General features: G+C 46.7%; 1 protein-coding gene across 2 annotated transcripts in view; it reads right to left on the reverse strand.

Moving 5' to 3' along the window:
* LOC137549735 (CTD small phosphatase-like protein 2-A) overlaps positions 1-21773 on the reverse strand; it is a 93530-nt gene that overhangs the window by 37544 nt on the left and 34213 nt on the right. For both annotated transcript variants that reach the window (XM_068271224.1, XM_068271223.1), the window contains exons 2-6: positions 13959-14081; positions 11243-11363; positions 6731-6856; positions 4086-4185; positions 3899-4010 (exon numbers count right to left, since the gene is read on the reverse strand). In XM_068271224.1, the coding sequence (XP_068127325.1) occupies positions 3899-4010; positions 4086-4185; positions 6731-6856; positions 11243-11363; positions 13959-14078 (579 nt within the window). In that variant the 5' untranslated portion in view covers positions 14079-14081. The remainder of the gene's footprint in view (positions 1-3898; positions 4011-4085; positions 4186-6730; positions 6857-11242; positions 11364-13958; positions 14082-21773) is intronic.

A 21773-nucleotide genomic window follows, 5' to 3' on the forward strand; every position in this document is an offset into this window, starting at 1 on the left:
TTTGACACTAATAGGTTTTCAAACCCCCAGTGAAGTTAGTATAGTTGCCCCAGTATAACTAATATAGTTGCCCCTAGTGAAGTCAGTATAGTTGCCCCAGTATAGCTACTATAGTTGCCCCCAGTATAGCTAGTACAGTTGCCCCCCAGTATAGCTAGTACAGTTGCCCCCCAGTGTAGCTTGTACAGTTGCCCCCCAGTGTAGCTTGTACAGTTGCCCCCCAGTGTAGCTTGTACAGTTGCCCCCCAGTGTAGCTTGTACAGTTGCCCCCCAGTGTAGCTTGTACAGTTGCCCCCAGTGTAGCTGCCCCCAGTGAAGCGAGTATAGTTGCCCCCAGTGAAGCTAGTTGCCCCCAGTGAAGTTAGTATAGTTGCCCCAGTATAGCTAGTATAGTTGCCCCCAGTAAACTTAGTTTAAATGCCCCAGTATAGCTAGTACAGTTACCCCCACTGTATACTGTAGATGCCCTAGGAGGGGGAAGCAGCACTAGAAGGGCGGGCAGTGGGGGCAGCGGCGGGGAGGGGGGCCAGAACCCCCCCTCTCTCACCTGGGACCCCTCCTTCTGCCTCTCTCCCCCTCCATAGATTACAGGAAAGTGTGGGCTCGGCGGGAGGCGTGCGGAGAATTACTCACCTCACTTCCGAGTTCCAAGCGCTGGCAGCGTCATGTCGTCACAGATCTCCACCTTCAATGCCGCCCACTGTGCTTCCGCTAATCAGAAAGCACAGTGGGTGGCATTGAAGACTGAAACCTGTGACGACATGATGCTGTGCTCCAGCGCTTGGAACGCGGAAATGAGGTGAGTAATTCTCCGCATGCCTCCCCGCCGAGCCTGCACTTGCCGGTAATCTATAGAGGGGGAGAGAGGCAGAAGGAGGGGTCCCAGGTGTTTTGGGAGTTCTGGTCCCCCTCCCCACCGCTGCCCCCACTGCCCCTCCTTCTAGCGCTGCTTCCCCCTCCTGCTCTGCTGCTGTGGGGGGTTTGTGGTGACACTCCCCTAGCTGTCAGTCACCCGGTGCGCCACACTCCCCTGCGCTCTATGGTAGGAACGCCACTGGTGTCGAATACTTGCTTCGGGGGAGCATAGAGATTTACAAGGCACATAAGGTTAAGGATAAGGAACCGACCCATGGAATCAGCAAAGTGATTAGTGACAGTTATGGGGAAATTATGGAGAACAATTGCTACTTCTCTATGCTTTTTGTCAGCTGAGGACAGGAAAGTTCTGTTGTAGGACTTATGGAAGACTTTGGGGGCGGAGTTTTTGGTAAAGTGGGTTTCTTGAAGGCAAATGACTTCGGGGGAGGTCTAAAGTAGTCTAAAAATGCCTTCTTTCTTTTAATGGGACTATTCAAACCCCTGACATTCTGGGATATCATAGTAAATATTTGCATTTAGGGTAAGAGGAAAGAGTAGATGGAGAAACATTTACATCACGGCATTGAGATATCCTAAAGGTGGGCAGACCTGTGCATATTAGTAGAAACATTAAAACAAAGAAAAACCTAAAAACAACATGAGAATCGTCTGGCAACATGCCAGGGATGGAACGCCAATCGGGATAACCACACATATTAGTTGTGGGGAAATCTGGATGAGCAGTTGAGGCAGCAACAAAGTATCGGGGTAACAGGCCTGTGGTAAAAAGGAAAAAAAAACAAAAACATAAAAACACAGAAGTTGTTGCAGCCATACCAGACCGTAAGGGCCTGGGGCACACTGTTCAAGTTAGTGACGCATGGAGGAGAAGAGGAGGTGAGGGTATCCTGGGTGGACCAGGTTGTTTGGTTGTAGCAGATTGGAGAAAAGGTGCATAGCTACCCTACAGTCCATCTCCTCTGTTCTAAGAAAAGTGTTCCCCAGTTCAGCCATATAAAAATAGCAGATGCAGTTTACTGGCCCGAGTTAGAAGAACTAGTGGAGGGGACCTCAGTCCATATTCACCTTGGGCGGTTAGATCTGGGTGGTCTTTGTGGCAAAGATGGAAGAACAGAGTAATCCAGTCATAGACCCAGCGACTCCAGAGCTTTGGCAGCTTCATCTAGTGAACAGCACATGAAGGATTTGGAGTTATGTTGGAGTGCAAAAGGAAAGTTCCACCTATACTTAATGGCGGCCCTAGATAAGGCCACTGTAGCTGGACGTAGTTGTCTCCTTTTAGCCATTGTGGTAGGAGCGAGATCTGGGTAAATTTGCACAGATTCTGGCACCCCTGGCAGCGTGGTGTGGTTTCTTGAGGCTGTGAGTACTAGATCCCTGGTGTCTTCCTCTTGAAACTTTAGGATAACATCTCTCGGTAGGTCCGGGTTCCTGGGTTTACCCAGGGCCTTATGTATGCAAATCATACGGAAAACAGCGAGGTCCATCTGGGGAAGGAGGGCAGCACACAGGTTAAGAGCCGTGGGCGGAAGATCTGTGATTAATTTGGGGAGACCACGAAGTCTGAGGTTGGCTCTCCTGCTGCGGTTTTCCAAGTCCTCCAATTTTAATTCCAAAGTGTCGATTTTCAAAGATTGTTCATCTATGGTAGCCTTGTCCTCATTAAGAGTAGTGACAATTTTATCTGACTGTTTTTCTAGAACGTCAACCCGGGTGCCCAGGTCATGCAGTTGTTTAGTGAATTCAGTAACCGCTTCGTGGAGTTCGGCTCTAAAGATCCTCTGCATTTGTTTAAACATGTCCTCAATAAAGGGGCCCGAAACTGGAGGGTGAGAGTCCATCTGTGGGGAGAGGTAGGATAAGACAGGACCCCCGAGCTGGAGGTGCAGGGAAAGGCCTTTGATGAAGATGGATGCGGCTGGCTGTCAGCAGCGTGGGAGCCTGTAGAGTTCTGTGCGGGAGAAGTGTTACCCACAGCCACTGCATAAGTGAGTGGAGGTGTCTGCTGCTGTGTCCCAGAAGTGGGAGTGCGTGGTGGTGTCTGTTTGGCAGAGCCGCTTACACCCCTTCTTCTTGTCCGTGCCGTCCGCCATCTTGCCTCTGCATGTGGAGCGGGCCTTGCTGCGTAGCGGCGAGATGGATGGTGAAGGAGGCCTTCTGGCGGTGGATTTTTCGCTCCTTCCCCTCCTGGACATCTCACGGCTCTCCGCCCATGAGAATTCTGCTGTTCCGGCTGGTAAAGCTGCAGTTTAGGGCCTGTTTGTCCCCCGATCTGTACGGAGCTCAGGCAGGATACATCCTTCCGCTCTGGCGTCCACGCATGCGCCCCCAAATAGAGTAGTTTTAAGCTCACTGACTGCTATCTGTAGATTAGTTAGCAGATTCACTTTATTTTCTTTTTACTATTGCTAATGATGATCAATGCTCCTCTTATCACACATTTCAGTGCATCCCATAGCATAATTGATGAGGACACTGAATGTTATTAAAGTTAATAACAGTATGCATCTCAGAAGTTATCGGTTTCTTTATACCTGTAAGGCCTGGAAGATCCCCTGCTTTCTTAATAAGTCCCAATGTCCCAAACTCTTCCGCATGTCTTCCCCATATGTGGCATGTCCCCGTTTTGTCGAGTAATGACCAGTGCATCGTCCCAACACCTGGTTATACCCAGGCCTTTAAGTGTGCAAGATGTCAAAACTGATATGATAGAAAGCAAAGTACCACTAGAACTCGGATGCAGTGCATAATCAGTTCCTGAATTCGGTCTTGACACCAAAAGAGTACACAGAGTGTGTGGATACTTCCACCTGCCTCCCGGCAGAAACAGAAGACCTGTAGGGACCTTGGGAATGCAGTCCTCACTGCCTGACCCATGGCTGACACCAGGAAGTGACAGCTCTATCGTTGGGACATGGATGAGGTGAGATCATGACATTTATTCCTAATCTGATCAACACAAACTTTTTTTTTCAGAAAGAACACACACACAAAAATATGCTATAGCATAAAAGATTACCAGATCTACCACAAGGGTGTTCACTGGAGTGCTGCGAGTTTTCAGAGGAATGTCCTTCTTCCCAACATGCTGATTACGAGATGCTGCTTGAGCAGAACTGATAAACTTATATCTAAAATGCAAAGTTCTGTGTTTACTAAGTTTCTGAAATACATACAGACTCAAAATATTTTAATAAAATACTCACATATTAAAATTATCTCCATTTTCCTCTTCAGGGACTTCACTGAAATACTGATGGCCAGGAAGGGGGTTTCCTCCTGTATGGCCAGGTGAAGCACAGTCATCTGAAAACAAGACCGTGAAGATCAGACAGACTGCAGCTCCACAAATTTCTTGTTCAGCTTTAGATTGAAGTGAGGAATGTTTAGAGCCTTTGCTGAAAGTTTTTCTCCTGCTGTCTACCTCTTTTCTGAGGAGGTTACCCTTACTTCCAGTCTCAGAAGTCTCATGAAATAAATTGAAGCCTCTCCAAAGGAAATAAAACCAATACCTGTGGCCAGGGCCGGATTTACATCACAGGAGCCTATAGGCACAGATTTCCTGGCACATTAGATTTTGCAATCCATGAACCTACAAATCCCCACCAAACTGCACGACAAGCGTGCTGGCTTTCTTTTCTCCCTTACTTCCCATTCCGATTATAGGCAGACACAAGTGCCCCTTAGCATTAGGTAGCTAGCGGTACCATCAGCATTAAGTAGCTAGTGGTGCCCACGACTGAAAGGAGATCTCACCAGTGGAATGCCAAGAGGTGGGTGAATAACCTCACATTTATACTCTGTTTGGGACTCTGCATAGGGAAAGAGAGAGGGAGGCACTGGGGGAGGGGAGTCAGACGCCTTTCCATCATCAGGCGCCTGTAGGCACGTGCCTACAGGCTTGCTCTTTTTAGTTATTGAAAAGGCCTTTGACACCCTAAGTTGGCCTTATATGCTGAAAATGTTCAGGGGTTCAGTGTCTCAGGCCCATCCCTTAAAGCCATAGGGGCCATATACTCCTCACCCATCACCACGCTTAAATTGCCCACAACTAGGTATGCTTCAATTATAGAATAAGGCAGAAGGCAGGGTTGCCCCCTCTCTCTCTGGATATCTTCCCTCTATGCATGGAGACTCTAGCTTTGAAGCAGGGAGGCCCTTGATATCTCACGTATAAAATATTGTACAACTATTATGTAGCAGCAAAGCTAGTGTGGGCCAACCTTGAGTCCTCCTTTTCATCTCCCTGCTTTTTAGAAACTATGGTCTGGTCATCACTTAAAAATGTCTCCAGGTCAGGGGGCTTTTCCCCTTACTCACTTCATACGTTACGTTTCTGGAAACATTACAGGTACTCCCTGAGTCTCCAGATCTCTCCTTCCCTGGACACTTCACTTTTGCACAACCCTGATTTTATTCCGGGCTTGATGGGGAACCTGAACTGGCCATCTGATCTTAAACTTAGCAAATTGGCCAATTCCCTGAAAAACAGCAAAATTATTCCCCTTTCATCCCTGGTTACTCAGCACTGATTTTAGACCCCACCAAACTTTCAAGCCTTATCAAGTTTACCATTTCTGGTCTTTCCTGGGTGCCCCCTGATTTAGTGTCAATCTACTTTGAACGGTGGTGCTCAGATTCCTCACTTGATAGAGGCATTATTTCCTATCTGAAAGGCCTCATAGCGGTCCATCCAGAACATAACATGTCCCCAATTCTTGACAAATAGCAGGGGGAGCTAGGCATGCAAATCTCAGCAGTTACATGGAGGCATTATTTTGAGACCCTATTGAAGGGCAGCTACTGCTGTTTGTGATGAATTTCAAGATCCTTCATCGAGCATATCTGACCCCAGTCAAAGTGTCAAAGATGTACCCCCACGGTTCACATCAGTGATATAGGGGTGTAGGCGCCAGAGGTTCCTTCCATCATATTGTGGTTGGATTGCCCAGTTTTAGGCTCAAGTCTGGGATTTGAGATCCAAGGTTATCAAAACGATTCCCTTGGACCCTACAATATTACTTCTGGGGTATAAGCTTGTTCCGATGCAACATCCTACGCACCGCTTAGTACTTCAAATAGCCAATTCAGCCTGTTCATACCTAGCCTCTAAGTCTCCCACACTCTAAACTGCCCTAGCGGTAGCACAGGATCACCGTTTGATGATATACGAACGTATGCTAGCTACTGTGGAAGCCCATAAGCCCAGGTTTACCAAAATGTGGACACCATGGGTGGACCATGCCGATAATGTGGGTTTACCATATCTTGTATTCTTCTGATGCATTTTGACCATACATTTTCTATATTTTGAATGTATAATGATGTTTTGCCATTATCGGATTGTGGACTTTTAACCAATTGGGGACCTTGACTCGACGGTTAACTTATTTTTTTTTTCTGTATTACATTAATCTGTATTACATTAATTCTGTATTACATTACATTATTATTATTATTATTATTAATCTTCTTTCTCTTTACTTTTCATTTATGGTTTCTGAAGTGCAGGATTATAATCTGTGTTGTGAACTAAGCCTCATGTTTGGGGCAATAACTGCACTCTCTCTGTTATTTTCACTTTGCAAAAGAAATAAATCTTTTGAAAAGAGAGAAGAAAATGAGAAGGGGGATGAGGTGAAATCACAGACAGCTCACATTACACAGCAACATTAAATATGCCAAGTGGAAAAGTATAAAATCCTGATGGGGTGTTCCCTGACTGGCCAGCACAGAAAAACTCAGCGACTCACATCACACTTCTGCAGTCCACAACAAGAACAAATATTGTAAAACCTTCTGTTTTAAGGAGGCAGGTTGCCATTTACTGCAGTCATTATACATTTCTTACCAGGAAGGTTAACTGGATGCGGAAAGAGAATAACATCTGTGTTGTTTTCAGGCAAGTTCTCTGAAGTGGATTCATCCAGCTGGAAATGGACTCGCACAGAGCGCTCTCTGTGTGGGGAGTCTAGATCTGTAGAGACAAACTGTCATTAGCAAGACCTTTCTTCTATTCAGTAGATCACTATTCAGGTTTATCACTAGAAAAGGCAAACAAATATTTGTGCCCATTATATTGTCGATATATCTTTACATCCTAAACGCTCGCTCTAGCGCCTGCGTCTCTGGCGTTGCATAATTACACAAGACATGAGGAGAGCAAGATGTTGGGCACTAGAGTGAGAGGGGACCATTGAGATCATATCACTGGAGCCGCCCAGAGGAAGTAAGAAAAGTGTTGCTTTTAGTGCGTCTGATACTCTGATGCATATACTGGGACATGGGGAGTAAAGGACCCAGGCCACTAATACCACCAGGAAAGCTATATCGGGGGAGGGCGCCACTAACACCACCTGGGAAGCTATATTGGGGAGGGGTGCATATCTGGCTAATCTATATTGCAGTATCTGGTTATGGATAGGAACACCTTGCCGTGGGTGTTGGGTGCTTAGCCTTGTTGCAGAAGCAACATCCAGTATCAGCAATTCAAGTTCGGCTGGCACACCAGGATCAATAATCAAGCAGTTTATTGTATGCACAACATGACAATTGTTTTGCACTTTATCTGATGAAGGGGACCCTCCGTGGCCCCGAAACAATTGTCATGTTGTGCATACAATAAACTGCTTAATTATTGATACTGGTGTGCCAGCCGAACTTGAATTGCTGGCTATCTATATTGGGGAGAGGGGGGCTGCCAAGTATTGGGGGCACATCTAGGGAGGGGAGCTACCTAATACCAGGGTCATATATAGCCATCTATACCAGAGGGAAGGGCTGCCTAATACTGGGGACACATCCTGCTATCTATACTGGAGAGGGGGCTATCTAATACTGGGGGCACATCTGGCAATCTATAATGGGAGGAGGGGAAACCTATCTAATACTAAGGGCACATCTCGATATCTTTACTTTGGGGACCAACTTAATACTGAAAGCACATCTGGCTACCTTTACTTCCCTCCGGGCAGCGGCGGCAACCTCTACAATGCTGAGCTGTCGCCGATGGAAGAAGCCCCAGGTAAGTTAATTTTTGGGGGGCTTAAGATGCCCTTTAATACTCAGGGCACATAACAAATGACTACCTATACTGGGTTGGGGGGAGGGCTACCTAATACTTTGGCCATATCTGACATTGCATGTGAGCACAGCAATGGCCATGCTCAGATGTGGCAATACAGCAGCCTCTCCAGCACCTGTGCCCCCAGAGCTAGCAAGCATCTGGATGGTGCACTGGAGCAGCTGACAAGTGATCAATTCGCAAAGAGTGCCCTCACCTGGAAAAGTTTGAGAAACACTGCAATAGGGGGATTAGTGCATGGATTAATCTTCTCTCTGTATCTGAGGTTATTTTTATTGAAAGCAAAATAAATGTTTGAAATAGTCAACCAATATTTCAGCCAGAGATCATCTAATAGCGATTTGTGGTAGCACTTTGTAAGTAATTCTAGAAGTGATTTCCCTGCTCCTATACAATACATTAGAATGGAAACGCTCCCAAAACGATGCATGTCCTTCAATTATGATTTCCGTAATTGCAATTGCACCAGTGGGATCTTCTCCGTCCACTTACAGTGGCAAAGCATTTTGGGAAATTACTAGTAATCAAAAGAGATTCCAAAATGCTGCCAAAAAGCTTTAGTGGGTCCCAGCCCTTATACAAAGTACTTTTTTGATGTCCCAGCAGTGTCTTGCTGCTCTGTGTGTGCAGTGCAGTGCTCCCCTAAAGACCCCCCCGCCCCGAGATACACCAACGCCTAAAGCTTTCCCCATGTGGGCTTCTCTGTAGATCACAGCAGGGGAGCAGACAGCGAGACATTTCAGAGGAAAGCTGGTATGTTTGCACTTCATGTGAGGGAGTTGAATTGTGTCTGGGGGGAGGGGGGGGGGGGATCCTGTGGTGAGATGGATAACCTTCCATGCAGAGCTGGATCTTCAACCAGGCAACCAGAACAATTGCTTGTGGGCCCCCAGGAGGTCAGAAGGGTCCCATAAAGATTTATTGCCTCTGTTCATGTAGTCTTTAAGCAACTCTTTCAGTTTGTAAAAACAAGATCTCTGCAGCAATCCTCTACTACAGTGATAAGAAGTTATACAAGCTGGCACACACAGAGTTGAGGAGCCTATACACTGGTCGATTTCAGTTCGATTCTATAGAATTGATTGATCAGAAATAGATTCTTTCAAATCTATTGATCGATTTGTGGCTGATTTCAATGGATTTGATCTATCTAAAGATCTAGGTCGATCTGCTGCTGGTAGCAGATACATGGCCCATAGAGTTGCATTGGATCTAATGGTCTAATAATGCATTTAGATACATTTCCAATAGATTTCATTCTGAAATCTATTAGAAATCTGTTCCTAGTGTGTGGCACACATCAGATAGATTCCTTTCAGATTCGATAGGCATCTGACAGAAATCTCTCTGGATGGTCAAATCTGCTGCAAATCTATAAGTGTATGACCACCTTTACTCCCCCTCCCCTTAGCTCAGAGCTGTCAGACACGGGCTGGGGGCTGGAATGTTATCTCTTCATACAGGAGCTGCTTACTAGTGCAGCAATGCTCTACTTCAGAGATAAGAAATTATACACACAGACACACAGCGTTACTCCCCTCCCTTTAGGACAAACTGCTCTGCTCTAAAGCCTCTGAGTTCTGTTTGTGATGTTCACAGTTGTTTCCTGTCATTGATGAACTTGGCCTTAATTTTATCCCCCTAGTTGGCCCCAAAAAAAAAAAATCTAAAGCTGGCTATACACACACATCGATTTTGAACACTGATTGAATCTTCCTGTAATCTATTGTTCATATATATCCAATCGATTGGCTTTCAAGCGAAATTGTGCTATTAATCTCTGTGGTATGGGGGCAGGACAGGAGCGGTGGGGGATCGATGGTCCATAACTTTGCTCTGCATGGAGCAGTACATCACTTGCAGTTTGTTTGAAGCTTGATACAGTTCTGCTGAAGCCTATCAGAATTAAACTTGCTGTGATAGAGGTTGATCACTATCCAATTGAATTCTAATGGAATAATGATCAATCGGCTAGACATATTGGGGTATTATCGACCTGTGTATGACTAGTTGGAATGAGTGAATGAAACTGTCAAATTTGGTCTTGCAGTGAATAAACTCCAATCTTGCTTTGCAAGATCCTCACAACCCAGATGCCTGGTACACACAATGCAATTTCCCGTCAGATAGATAGGTCAAATGGATTATTATTGACAGATCCGATTGTGATCCGATTCTGATTTCCGATCGTTTTTCTGATCAAGTGTTATTAAAATGATCAGAAAAATGATTGGAATCCATTCGGACTTTTCAGAAATAATTGATTCAACTAATCTATCTAATGGGAAATTGCATGGTGTGTACAAGATATTGCAGTCAAATTTGCCACGTGGCAGGCGTAAGGCTCATACACACGCTCAACAAAAGTCCTTTAAATGCACGATTATCAAACAACTTGAAGAAGTTGGACAACTTTTGACAAGTAAAAGACGTGCAATCCAACAGTTGGATAGACTTGAGCTGCGTCTTATCAGTCGCTGGTCGCCTCTTATCAGTGATAATACCTTGTCGTTTGCACATTTTTCACTTGAAAAAAAAAAAAAGATGTCCAACTTCTTCAAGTTGTTTGATAATCGTGCATTTAAAAGACTTTTGTTGAGCGTGTGTATATGGCTTTAGGCAACAACAAAGAAGTACAAGTGGCAATCACATTTTCTGTGTAAACAATAATGAAGTTGTTGATCTTAAATCTGCCTCGCTGTACTCACTTTTGTTGCCAGTGGTTTAGACATTAAAGGACAACTGTAGCAAGAGGTATGTGGAGGCTGCCATATTTATTTTCTTTTCAACAATACCAGATTCCTGGCAGCCCTGCTGATCTATTTGGCTGCAGTCTTGTTTGAATCGCACCAGAAACAAGCATGCAGCTAATAATGTCACCTGATCTGCTGCATGCTTGTTTAGGGACTGTGTGGCTAAATATAGTAGAGGATCAACAGGATAGCCAGGAAGCTGGTATTGCTTAAAAGTAAATAAATATGGTAGCCGCCAGATAATTTCTAAGGTGCAGGCTTAGAAATCTCTCTTTCTGACCTTTGGTAGGGTCCTAAGCAGTAAACAGAATTGGGGGGAGATTTATGATGGTATTAGGATTACTGATGGGATTATGGTCAAACCCAATAGGACCATAATCCCATCTGTACATAAACTGGATTATCACGTCTGCATTCCCCTGCTTGGCGTGCAGAAAGGTCACAGAAAGATAGTATGTTGGTGAATATGCTTTTGCAGAACATGTGAATGTGACAACACATCAGTGACTAAAGCAAACTGAATTACCTCCATCCACATAAACATTTCTCAAGTTATAGAAGCGTTGGGTATTGTTTTTTCTATTGGAGGGTGTGACTGTATCATGTTGAAGTGTTGCAGGGGAAGCTGCAGGTGACTTCAGCTGAACCTAGCAATAAACAGAAATACATGGGACAAATGACATGTTTTGATGAACTGAAACTTACTTTATTTACAAGATATACAGTAAATAGGTTAAACTGGAACTACACTCAATATTTCCTCTCTAAAATAGATTAGCCACAGTATATCAATTTCCAGAAAACAAAATGGTAATTAAAAATCCATAGTAAGCCTCGTACACACCCCGGACGATTCAGACCCCCTTCCGATCACCTCCCCAGTGCATTGATTGCATCTATTTTCTCCTCTAACCACCCCCTGAGACACCCATCAATCACCTCCTGTCACCCCCCTAGCGCTCCTATCCATCAGATCAGGCCCAATACAACCTGTCATCTAAGAGGCCACCCTGCTTATGACCGGTTCCACAAAATTTGCCCCCTCATAGACCACCTGTCATCAAAATTTGCAGATGCTTATACCCCTGAACAGTCATTTTGAGGCATTTGGTTTCCAGACCACGGATCACGGTATTGGCCCCCTAAAATGCCAGGGCAGTATAGGAACCCCACAAGTGACCCCATTTTAGAAAGAAGACACCCCAAGGTATTCCGTTAGTAGTATGGTGAGTTTATAGAAGATTTTATTTTTTGTCACAAGTTAGCGGAAATTGATTTATTTTTTTTTCACAATGTGTCATTTTCCACTAACTTGTGACAAAAAAAATAAAAAAACTTCTATGAACTCACCATACTACTAACGGAATACCTTGGGGTGTCTTCTTTCTAAAATGGGGTCACTTGTGGGGTTCCTAAACTGCCCTGGCATTTTAGGGGCCCTAAACCGTGAGGAGTAGTCTTGAAACCAAATGTCTCAAAACGACCTGTGAAATCCTAAAGGTACTCATTAGACTTGGGCCCCTTAGCGCAGTTAGGGTGGAAAAAAGTGTCACACGTGGTATCGCTGTACTCAGGAGAAGTAGTATAATGTGTTTAGGGGTGTATTTTTACACATACCCATGCTGGGTGGGAGAAATCTCTCTGTAAATGAACAATTGTGTGCAAAAAAAAATAAAAAAAAAATCAAAAAACATTGTCATTTAGGCTGCTTCCACACAGGGACGTTACAGGCGCACGTTAGCAGCCTGCAACGCTCCCCAACTCACAGCAATACAAAGTCAATGGGGCTGTTCACACTGCCCACGCTGCGTTACATGTAACGCTGCACATTCTTCAGAACGTGCAGCATACTATAGCGTTCCAGCGGCTTAAGCCGCGTTAGACTGTTTGCACATGCTCAGTGTTGGGGCGGAGAGGAGGCGAGGCTACTCAATATGCACTGCACTGGTGGCCGCTGATTGGCTGGCGGTACCACAGGATGAGGAGTGTTTCACTCCGCATCACGTGGTCCCGCCGGCCAATCAGCGCCACTCTCACTGCCCTAATGCGGAAAGAGCCGCTTAACGCGGCTCACTCAACGTCCTCTACCAACACCGGCAGGCGTTGCGTTAGGGGACGTTATGAAACCATAACGTCCACTATAACGCAACGTCCCGGTGTGTAATTAGCCTTACAGAGATATTTCTCCCATCCAGCATGGGCATGTGTAAAAATACACCCCAAAACACATTATACTACTTCTCCTGAGTACGGCAATACCACGTGTGGCACTTTTTTGCAGCCTAACTGCGCTAAGGGGCCCAAAGTCCAATGAGCACCTTTAGGCTTTACAGGGGTGCTTACAATTTAGCACCCCCCAAAATGCCAGGACAGTAAACACACCCCCACAAATGACCCCATTTTGGAAAGTAGACACCCCAAAGTATTCAGAGAGGGGCATGGTGAGTCCGTGGCAGATTTCATTTTTCTTTGTCACAAGTTAGCAGAAATGTAAACTTTTTTTTTTTTGTCACAAAGTGTCATTTTCCGCTAACTTGTGACAGAAAATAAAATCTTCTATGAACTCCCCATGCCTCTCAGTGAATACTTTGGGATGTCTTCTTTCCAAAATGGGGTCATTTAGGGGGTATTTATACTATCCTGGAATTTTAGCACCTCATGAAACATGACAGGTGCTCAGAAAAATTGGAGATGCTTCAAAATGGTAAAATTAACTTTTTGCACCATAGTTTGTAAACGCTATAACTTTTACCCAAACCAATAAATATACACTGAATGTTTTATTTTTATTTTATCAAAGACATGTAGCACAATAAATTTGGACAAAAATGTATACAGAAATTTTACTTTGACACATTTTATCACAGAAAGTTAAAAAAATCGGTTTTTTTTGACAAAATTCATGTCTTTTTTGATGAATATAATGAAAACTAAAAATCGCAGCAGCAATCAAATAGCACAAAAAGAAAGCTGTATTAGTGACAAGAAAAGGAGGTAAAATTCATTTAGATAGTAGGTTGTATGAGCGAGCAATAAACCGTTAAAGCTGCAGTGGTCTGAATGGAAAAAAAGGCTCTGTTCCTTAAGGGGTTTTATGACTGCATTCCTTAAGTGGTTAAGTGACCTCAGTGTTATTTCCAATATTCAGCATCCAACTATAGCAATGCTCAAATATTTGCTTCCTGCTGCTGATCACATAACAAAAAGGAAGTACCGTAATAAGGAAAACAAACCATACACACCCTTCTCCATCCTTTGTTAGCAGACTTTGGGGTAAAGGCCTTTCCACAGTCTCTTTGTTTCTTGGGTGTAATGGGCTCCCTTGGTGTCCGAGCTTGGATTTTACGTGACCTCAGAATCATTTCCTGAAAAAAAAAACAAAAAAAAAAAACACGTATCTCACAAGCTGAATTTTATAAAATCTTACACTAGTAAAACGTGTACATTCACCAAAGAGGTTTACGGAGTTTCCTAGATAGAAATTATCTAGTATAGTACCTGAAATTAATGGTATTTGGACAGTCAGCAAGGTCAATTTATCAAGATAGTGGTAACCAGGACCGGGCTGAGGCAGAGGGGAGAGAGCCTCCGGCTCAGGGCGCAGTGCAGGAGGGGGCACACAACTCACTCGCCTAACACTCCTCTGTTGTGTTTGAAGCAGAGAGAAATAAGTAAAAGTGGATACATGGCAGTGACTTCAAGCCAGATAACTAGAGATCAAGGTGATGGGGGGGGGGGGGGGGCCGCCTCAGTCTAATAGCAATCAGTGTGTGATGGCTGGGTGGGAGAGATGGGGAGGGGGGCACACTTTGGTGTCTCAGCCTTGGGTGCTGGAGGACCTTGTTCCAACTCTGGTTGTAACAAACAGTTTTTGGAAACTGCTCCATTTTTAGTCACAATTTCAAGCATGCATTCTGATTGCTTGACTTGGGTAACTGCTCTACGTTTGTTCTAGTTTGCTTCGCATCTGGCACAATAAGTGTACCTTTGTTTCCTTTAGGGCTCTCAAAATGGTAGAAGACCTAATCATGTGACTTTAACCCAGAGGCGGGACAAGGTCCTCCAGCACCCAAGGCTGAGACACCAAAGTGCGCCCCTCCATCCCTCCCACTCCAGCTGTCACACACTGATTGTTATTAGACTAAGAGGCACCCCAGGGCCCACAACCTCCCCAACACCTTAATATGTAGTTATCTGGCTTTCAGTCACTGCCATGTATCCCCTTTTCTTATTTCTTTCTGCTTCAAATACAATTAGGAATGACAGCTGAATGAATTCTGCGCCCCCTACTACACTGCGCCCTGAGGCTGGAGCCTCTCCAGCCTATGCCTCGGCCCGGCCCTGCTTTAACCACTTGAGGACCCACCCTTTACCCCCCCTTAAGGACCAGCATTGTATTATGTGATCTGTGCTGGGTGGGCTCTACAGCCCCCAGCACAGATCAGGGTGCAGGCAGAGAGATCAGATCACCCCCCTTTTTTTTCCCACTAGGAGGATGATGTGCTGGGGGGGGGTCCGATCTCTCCTGCCTGCGTGTGGCTGGCGGGGGGGGCACCTCAAAGCCCCCCTCCGCGGCGACATTCACCCCCCTCCCTCTCCTACCTGTCCCCCCGGTGATCGGGGCTGCACAGGACGCTATCCGTCCTGTGCAGCCAGTGACAGGACGTCCCCTGTCACATGGCGGCGATCCCCGGCCGCTGATTGGCCGGGGATCGCCGATCTGCCTTACGGCGCTGCTGCGCAGCAGCGCCGTACAATGTAAACAAAGCGGATTATTTCCGCTTGTGTTTACATTTAGCCTGCGAGCCGCCATCGGCGGCCCGCAGGCTATTCACGGAGCCCCCCGCCGTGATTTGACAGGAAGCAGCCGCTCGCGCGAGCGGCTGCTTCCTGATTAATCAGCCTGCAGCTGGCGACGCAGTACTGCGTCGCTGGTCCTGCAGCTGCCACTTTGCCGACGCACGGTATAAGCGTGCGGTCGGCAAGTGGACATGTGACTGATGATATCCTGGGCTTTGATATATAATAGCCACAAAGTACATTGCGGTTTATGGCAGCACCTAATTTATTTTTTGGGCTGTGTGCCTTCATTCACTGCTTCGATACAGCGAGCCTCCTCTCCAGTGCCGCTGTAAAAATGCGCCCCATTTAATTTAGCTCGAGCCCCAGGATCTACCCAACCATCTCATACAGACCCCACATTTGGAGGTTTTCCTTCTGCATAATTTGACTAAACGCGTCATGCGACTAGTCACATGACGCGAAAAGAAGCCTGGAAGAAACCCTCTCTACCTCTCTACGCCTGGCTGCAATAGATGCCTGGGTACATTCTAACCCTCTCTCACCCACTCAGGTACGGCCTGGTTAGCGTCCCCACATCGCCCCAGACCCATGGCCGGCGCTACAATTAAGGCAGGGAAGGCAGCTGCCCCAGGGCCCCGGCCGCCTGGGTGGCCCCCGGCCCCCACTGGCAGCAAACATAAAAAATCTGCGCAGCCTGGGACACTGTGCTGTGCGTGCATGTCTGCTGCCTGTGTCCTGGGCTGCTGACTCCTGGGTGTGTGGGTGCCGGGTGCGGTGCAGAGGCCGCGAGTTATAAAATTTGAGCCAGAGCTGGGGAGCGAGGACGGGGAGGAAGAGATACATACCGCTACCGCCGGTTCCAGCGTCGGGTCTCCATGGATACCACCCGGCGTCCTGAGCTGTCCTCTCTTCATCCACTCAGCGCTGCCGGCACGGCATTCTGCTGTATCTTTAAGTGCCCCGCTTGATGAGGTCATAACGTGAGGACCCTTACAACAAGAATGCCGTTACTGTAATGTTCAACATAGCCGCTGTAAATGGGGCAGAGGGTGAGTGATTGATTGCCTTTGCTGGAATCCTACATTGGAGGGATAGAGGGAGGAAGGGATGAGCAGAGCAGGGCATGGGACATCTGTTACATGGAGGGAAGCAGGTAGGCAGAGCACACACACACCATAAAAATTTGTGTCCATCGCAGCAGTGATCTCTCTCTCTTTAAGGCTCATACACACATCAGACCATAGTTTTTGGAAAATTAAAGATTACAGACCAATTTTACCCCCTTCCATGTAGTATGAGAGCCATACCTACCTACACAGTCTATTCTATGGAGCTGAACTCCCCATCAGACAGAAAGCTTTGCAAGATGCTGCACACACAGATGCTGTGATTTGTTCCGGCAAAAGATCCGTTCCTGCAAAATGCATTCATAGTCTATGATATCTGCAGATCATCATACACACCTTGTTTAACAGACATTCATCTGCAGATCAGATCCACCAGGATGGATTTTCAGATCTGCAGATGATTGTCTGATCTGCAGATTAATGTCAGTTAAACAAGGTGTGTATGATGATCTGCAGATCTCAGACTATGAATGCAATTTGCAGGAACGGATCTTTGGCAGGAACAGATCTTTTGCAGATACTGATCTTTTGTGTCTGTACAGCATCTGTGTGTGCAGCATCTTGCAAAGATTTTTTTCTGATGTGGAGTTCAGCTCCATAGAAAAGACTGTGTAGGTATGGCTCTCATACTACATGAAGGGTGGTAAGATTGGTCTGTGATCTCATTTTCAAAAGACTATGGTCTGATGTGTGTATGTGGCCTTAGTCTCTCCCTCCCTCTCTGTCCCTTTCTCTCTCGCTCTCCCTCTCTTTCTCCCCCCCCCCCCTCCCTCTGTCTCACTCCCTCCCTCTGTGTCTACCGCTTTCTCTCTCTTCCTCCCTCCCTCTTTTTGTCTCTCTCTCCCCGTACCTCTCTTTCTGTCTCTCTGCCTTCCTCCATCTTTCCCTCCCTCTCTCCCTGGATCTTTATAGCTGAAAAACTGCCCTGATTGGTGTGTGTGTGTATTCAGATGTGTGTGTACCTGTGTTCGAGTGTATGTGTCTGTGTATGGGGGGGGGGCTCGGTGTGTGTTGTTTGTGAGGGAGGGGGCCCCCTGCTTAAGCTTGCCCCAGGGCCCCGAGGACCCTTAAACCGGCCTTTCCCAGACCCCCAATCCCAAGTGGATTGTGCCCTGCGAAAGGTCTGTTTCTTCACTGGTGTGAAGAAACATTCCGTACTCCCATTGCCCCCAATGCAGGGCTTCATCTTCCGTTTCTAGTCCGCTGGATCATGTCCTGTGCACAGGAGCTGACTGCGTTAAAACCTATGCCGCATCAGGCTTAGAGTTGGGCCGAACGGTTCGCCTGCGAACGGTTCCATGCGAACTTCAGTGGTTCGCGTTCGCGTCCCGCAGGCGAACTTTTGCGGAAGTTCGGTTCGCCCCATAATGCACCATGAGGGTCAACTTTGACCCTCTACATCACAGTCAGCAGGCCCAGTGTAGCCAATTAGGCTACACTAGCCCCTGGAGCCACTCCCCCCCTACTAAAAGGCAGGCAGCGGCGGCCATTGCGCTCACTCGTGTGCCTGCGTTAGTGAGAGTAGGGCGAGCTGCTGCAGACTGTCTCTCATAGGGAAAGATTAGTTAGGCTTAGCTTGTTCCTGGCTGCATACCTGTTCAGTGAACCCGCCACTGCATACCTGTTCAGTGAACCCGCCACTGCATACCTGTTCAGTGAACCCGCCACTGCATACCTGTTCAGTGAACCCGCCACTGCATACCTGTTCAGTGAACCCGCCACTGCATACCTGTTCAGTGAACCCGCCACTGCATACCTGTTCAGTGAACCCGCCACTGCATACCTGTTCTGTTCAGTGAACCTGCCACTGCATACCTGTTCTGTTCAGTGAACCCGCCACTGTATACCTGTTCTGTTCAGTGAACAGTTTGGTGTGTCAGTGTGAAGCAGTACCTTAATTACACTACCTGATTGATGTATACACATGCAAGATGTTTTTAAGCACTTTAGGCCTGTCATTTAGCATTCAATGTGATTTCTGCCCTTAAAACGCTGCTTTGCGTCAAATCCAGATTTTTCCCGGGGACTTTTGGCATGTATCCCACTCCGCCATGCCCCCCTCCAGGTGTTAGACCCCTTGAAACATCTTTTCCATCACTTTTGTGGCCAGCATAATTTTTTTTTTCAAAGTTCGCATCCCCATTGAAGTCTATTGTGGTTCGCGAACTTTAACGCGAACCGAACCTTCCGCGGAAGTTCGCGAACCCGGTTCGCGAACCTAAAATCAGAGGTTCGGCCCAACTCTAATCAGGCTTTGGCAGCCACAAGTTTTAGAACATTCGGCAGTATGGAAGCGGTTAAATGAAGGGATTCTTGTTTATGCTTGCCACAGCCTGCTGCTTGGAACAAAAACGGTGTCCAATTGTTATGACTGTTTAAGGGCCCATTCTTGGAATTGCATAACGCTAGCAATTAGTGATAGCGCTTTGCACTGGTGATTTTACCGCAATTAGCGGTAAGTGATCGCAATTAGTGCTTTTTAGCATTCTAATTGCGATCACTCAAATCGCAGTAAAATGCTGCATATAGCGCATTTTGTGATTGCCGCTAATCGCAAATCGCCAGCGATCAGCGGCAATCACAACAGTGAGGTCACTGCCATATGCTTAATATTGCGCTAGCGATCGCCTCAGTAAGAATGGGCTCTACAGAGCAGCTCAAGAGTTGAGATGGTCAATAAGATGCATACCTGGAACCCACTAGAGCGTTTTGAGCATTTAGGGAGTGTCACGGACGATTGCGGGGACGCAGGCGCGTCCTGGAACCGCCCGTGAAGAAAAGAACGATCGCACTCGATTCCTGCATCGATTGCGCTTCAAAACGGTACAATCTGGATTTATTGTGTAGGAGGTCTGCAGTCCTTTTCTTAGCAAAGAGAGCACCATTCCAAATGCTGGTTGGCCCTTTTGATATGCTAATGAGCCTGGGCCCAGAGAGTCCCTGGCTTCAAGCTGTGCTGATGGCCCATCCATCAGGTATAAGGTGACAAGCAGCTGGCAGGAAGACTGGCCCTGTGACTGCTGATCAAGCCAGAGGTGTAAACTCAAAGTTGTCTAAGCAGATTTCACATTCAGATGTTAATTGAAGGAGCCAACAGGGCCTTTCATAGACAAGAAGCAGACACAGCTGGACTCCAGTCAGGCTGACTCCGGCCTTAGCAGGAAGAAATGAATGTACAATATAATCTTTTGCCCATTTACAGAATACAATAAATAGGGTGGTTATGAGAGCGGTATCATTGGATCCGTAGGGTCATGCTGGATCTCTTGATACCAGTCGAGAGGGGCCCGGGGCCCCTACCACCCAGGTATGAATCTACTCAGGACCCTGATCTGATGCACTAGCCATGTCAGGTATCATATTAATCTGTATTTTCCTCCAAGTATGAAGCTGTTACCCCCCTAAATGTAACGTGTATGGTTCAGGAGTTACAGCAATTCATAAGTTTAGCTCTAAAATCTCTCAGAGGGAATGAACTGTCATTTGCTGGTAGCTCAGAGGGGGCTGGCATTGCCACACCCCCCAAACCAGCTTCATCAAAAGCACAGAGCCAGCAGGCGGGCTGTGTCCTCCACACTGAAACATCTTGCACTCATCAGATGCCAGCTTGAGGATATGCTGGCATCCACCTGGTCTGAACTCTGAACTCTGGACTTTGAAACCAAGGACTTTATGATTCTTCCCACAATAAGGACATCTTTCCAGGAACTAAGTATTTTTCTCCCTTCTTTTATTTTTCATACTGGCTATTACTGTTTTCATAATTGTTGATTTTCATAATTGTCTGTATATATTAATTATTTATATTGCGTGAATAAACGACTTTCTCCAAGTCATTCACTTTCCGCTACCCTGCTTATCAGCACACACAGAAATGATCCCGGGTCTCTGAAGATACGCTACTGTTTGTTTGTTGTTGGCTAGACAGAATATCGTGTGTTTAACCGTTTTATTCGCAGGATTAGTCAGTCAGTTAGTGGGCCCCACGGTCCCATAGTAACCGCGGTGGTGGCAGTTTACTCTGAACCAGTAGGTGACGTTGTAATTACCCGTGTCTCACAGGCTCCCTTCTGAGTTGTCTGCGGCTAATTCTTAACGGTTCCTGCGCATTGACTGCGACCAGAGTTCGCACGATCTGAGCGCTGGCACCGTTTAGAAGGCTAAGTGCGGTCAGCCACTAGGGCTCCTGTGACAGTGTTAGGCAGCGGATGGATCTGTGTTGTGCTGAAAGTATCTGCGATAGCGCTAGCGCTATCGAGAAACGAACTAATTCGTTGGTGTAGCTGGAAGGCAATATATTTTTTATATATACAGAGAGACTGTGTAGCCAGTACCCCTTCCCCAAAGTTTTATTTTATTTGGCATGGAAATGTCCGGGAACTACCAGAACATGTGCCTAGCAGACCTGGAAAATCTTTGCGAAGAGAGGGGCATTGGCATCCTCCGCAAGACAAAACGGGACCTGATAGCAGACTTGTCCAGATGGGATGCCCAGCAACTGCGGGAGCCGGGAGTGTCCGCTGAGGTGGATACCAGCCCATCTGACAATCAAGGGGAACCAGAGGCTGAAGATCTTAGGCGTACAGAGGTTGAGCATCCTGCGGGCCCTGTTGCAACCGTTACGCCAGAGAATGTCAGTGTGGACCCCAACCCCAGAGTTTCTGAAAGTACTCGCCTGGAACCGGCCAGTACTGGACTGTCCATGGGTGCTGACCCGGTAATGCAGCAGGCATTACAAAAGCTGATGGACACTGACCTGGACAAGTACCTGCAGTACATGCGTGAGGAGCGCCAATCTGCGGAACGCAATGCTGCTGCTGCTGCAGAACGCCACGCAGAGAGGGAGGCCGCTGCTGCAGAACGCCACGCGGAGAGGGATGCCGCTGAGCGGGAGCGCCAACGACAGCATGAGCTCAACATGGCAAAGGTTCAACAGGCCAGCCGGAGTTCACCGCCCAGCCTCCCTGCTGAAGGAGCTGCAGCACCCGTAAGTGCAAAATTTAAGTTTGCTAATATTGAAAAAGACACAGACATTGACTTGTTTTTGCGGTCTTTTGAAAAAGCATGCCGTCAGTATCGTCTGTCCCAAGACCAGTGGGCCAGACATCTGACACCTTTGCTGCGCTA

This window comes from Hyperolius riggenbachi, chromosome 1 (genome assembly GCF_040937935.1).
Source record: "Hyperolius riggenbachi isolate aHypRig1 chromosome 1, aHypRig1.pri, whole genome shotgun sequence".
NCBI classification, from domain to species: Eukaryota; Metazoa; Chordata; class Amphibia; order Anura; family Hyperoliidae; genus Hyperolius; species Hyperolius riggenbachi.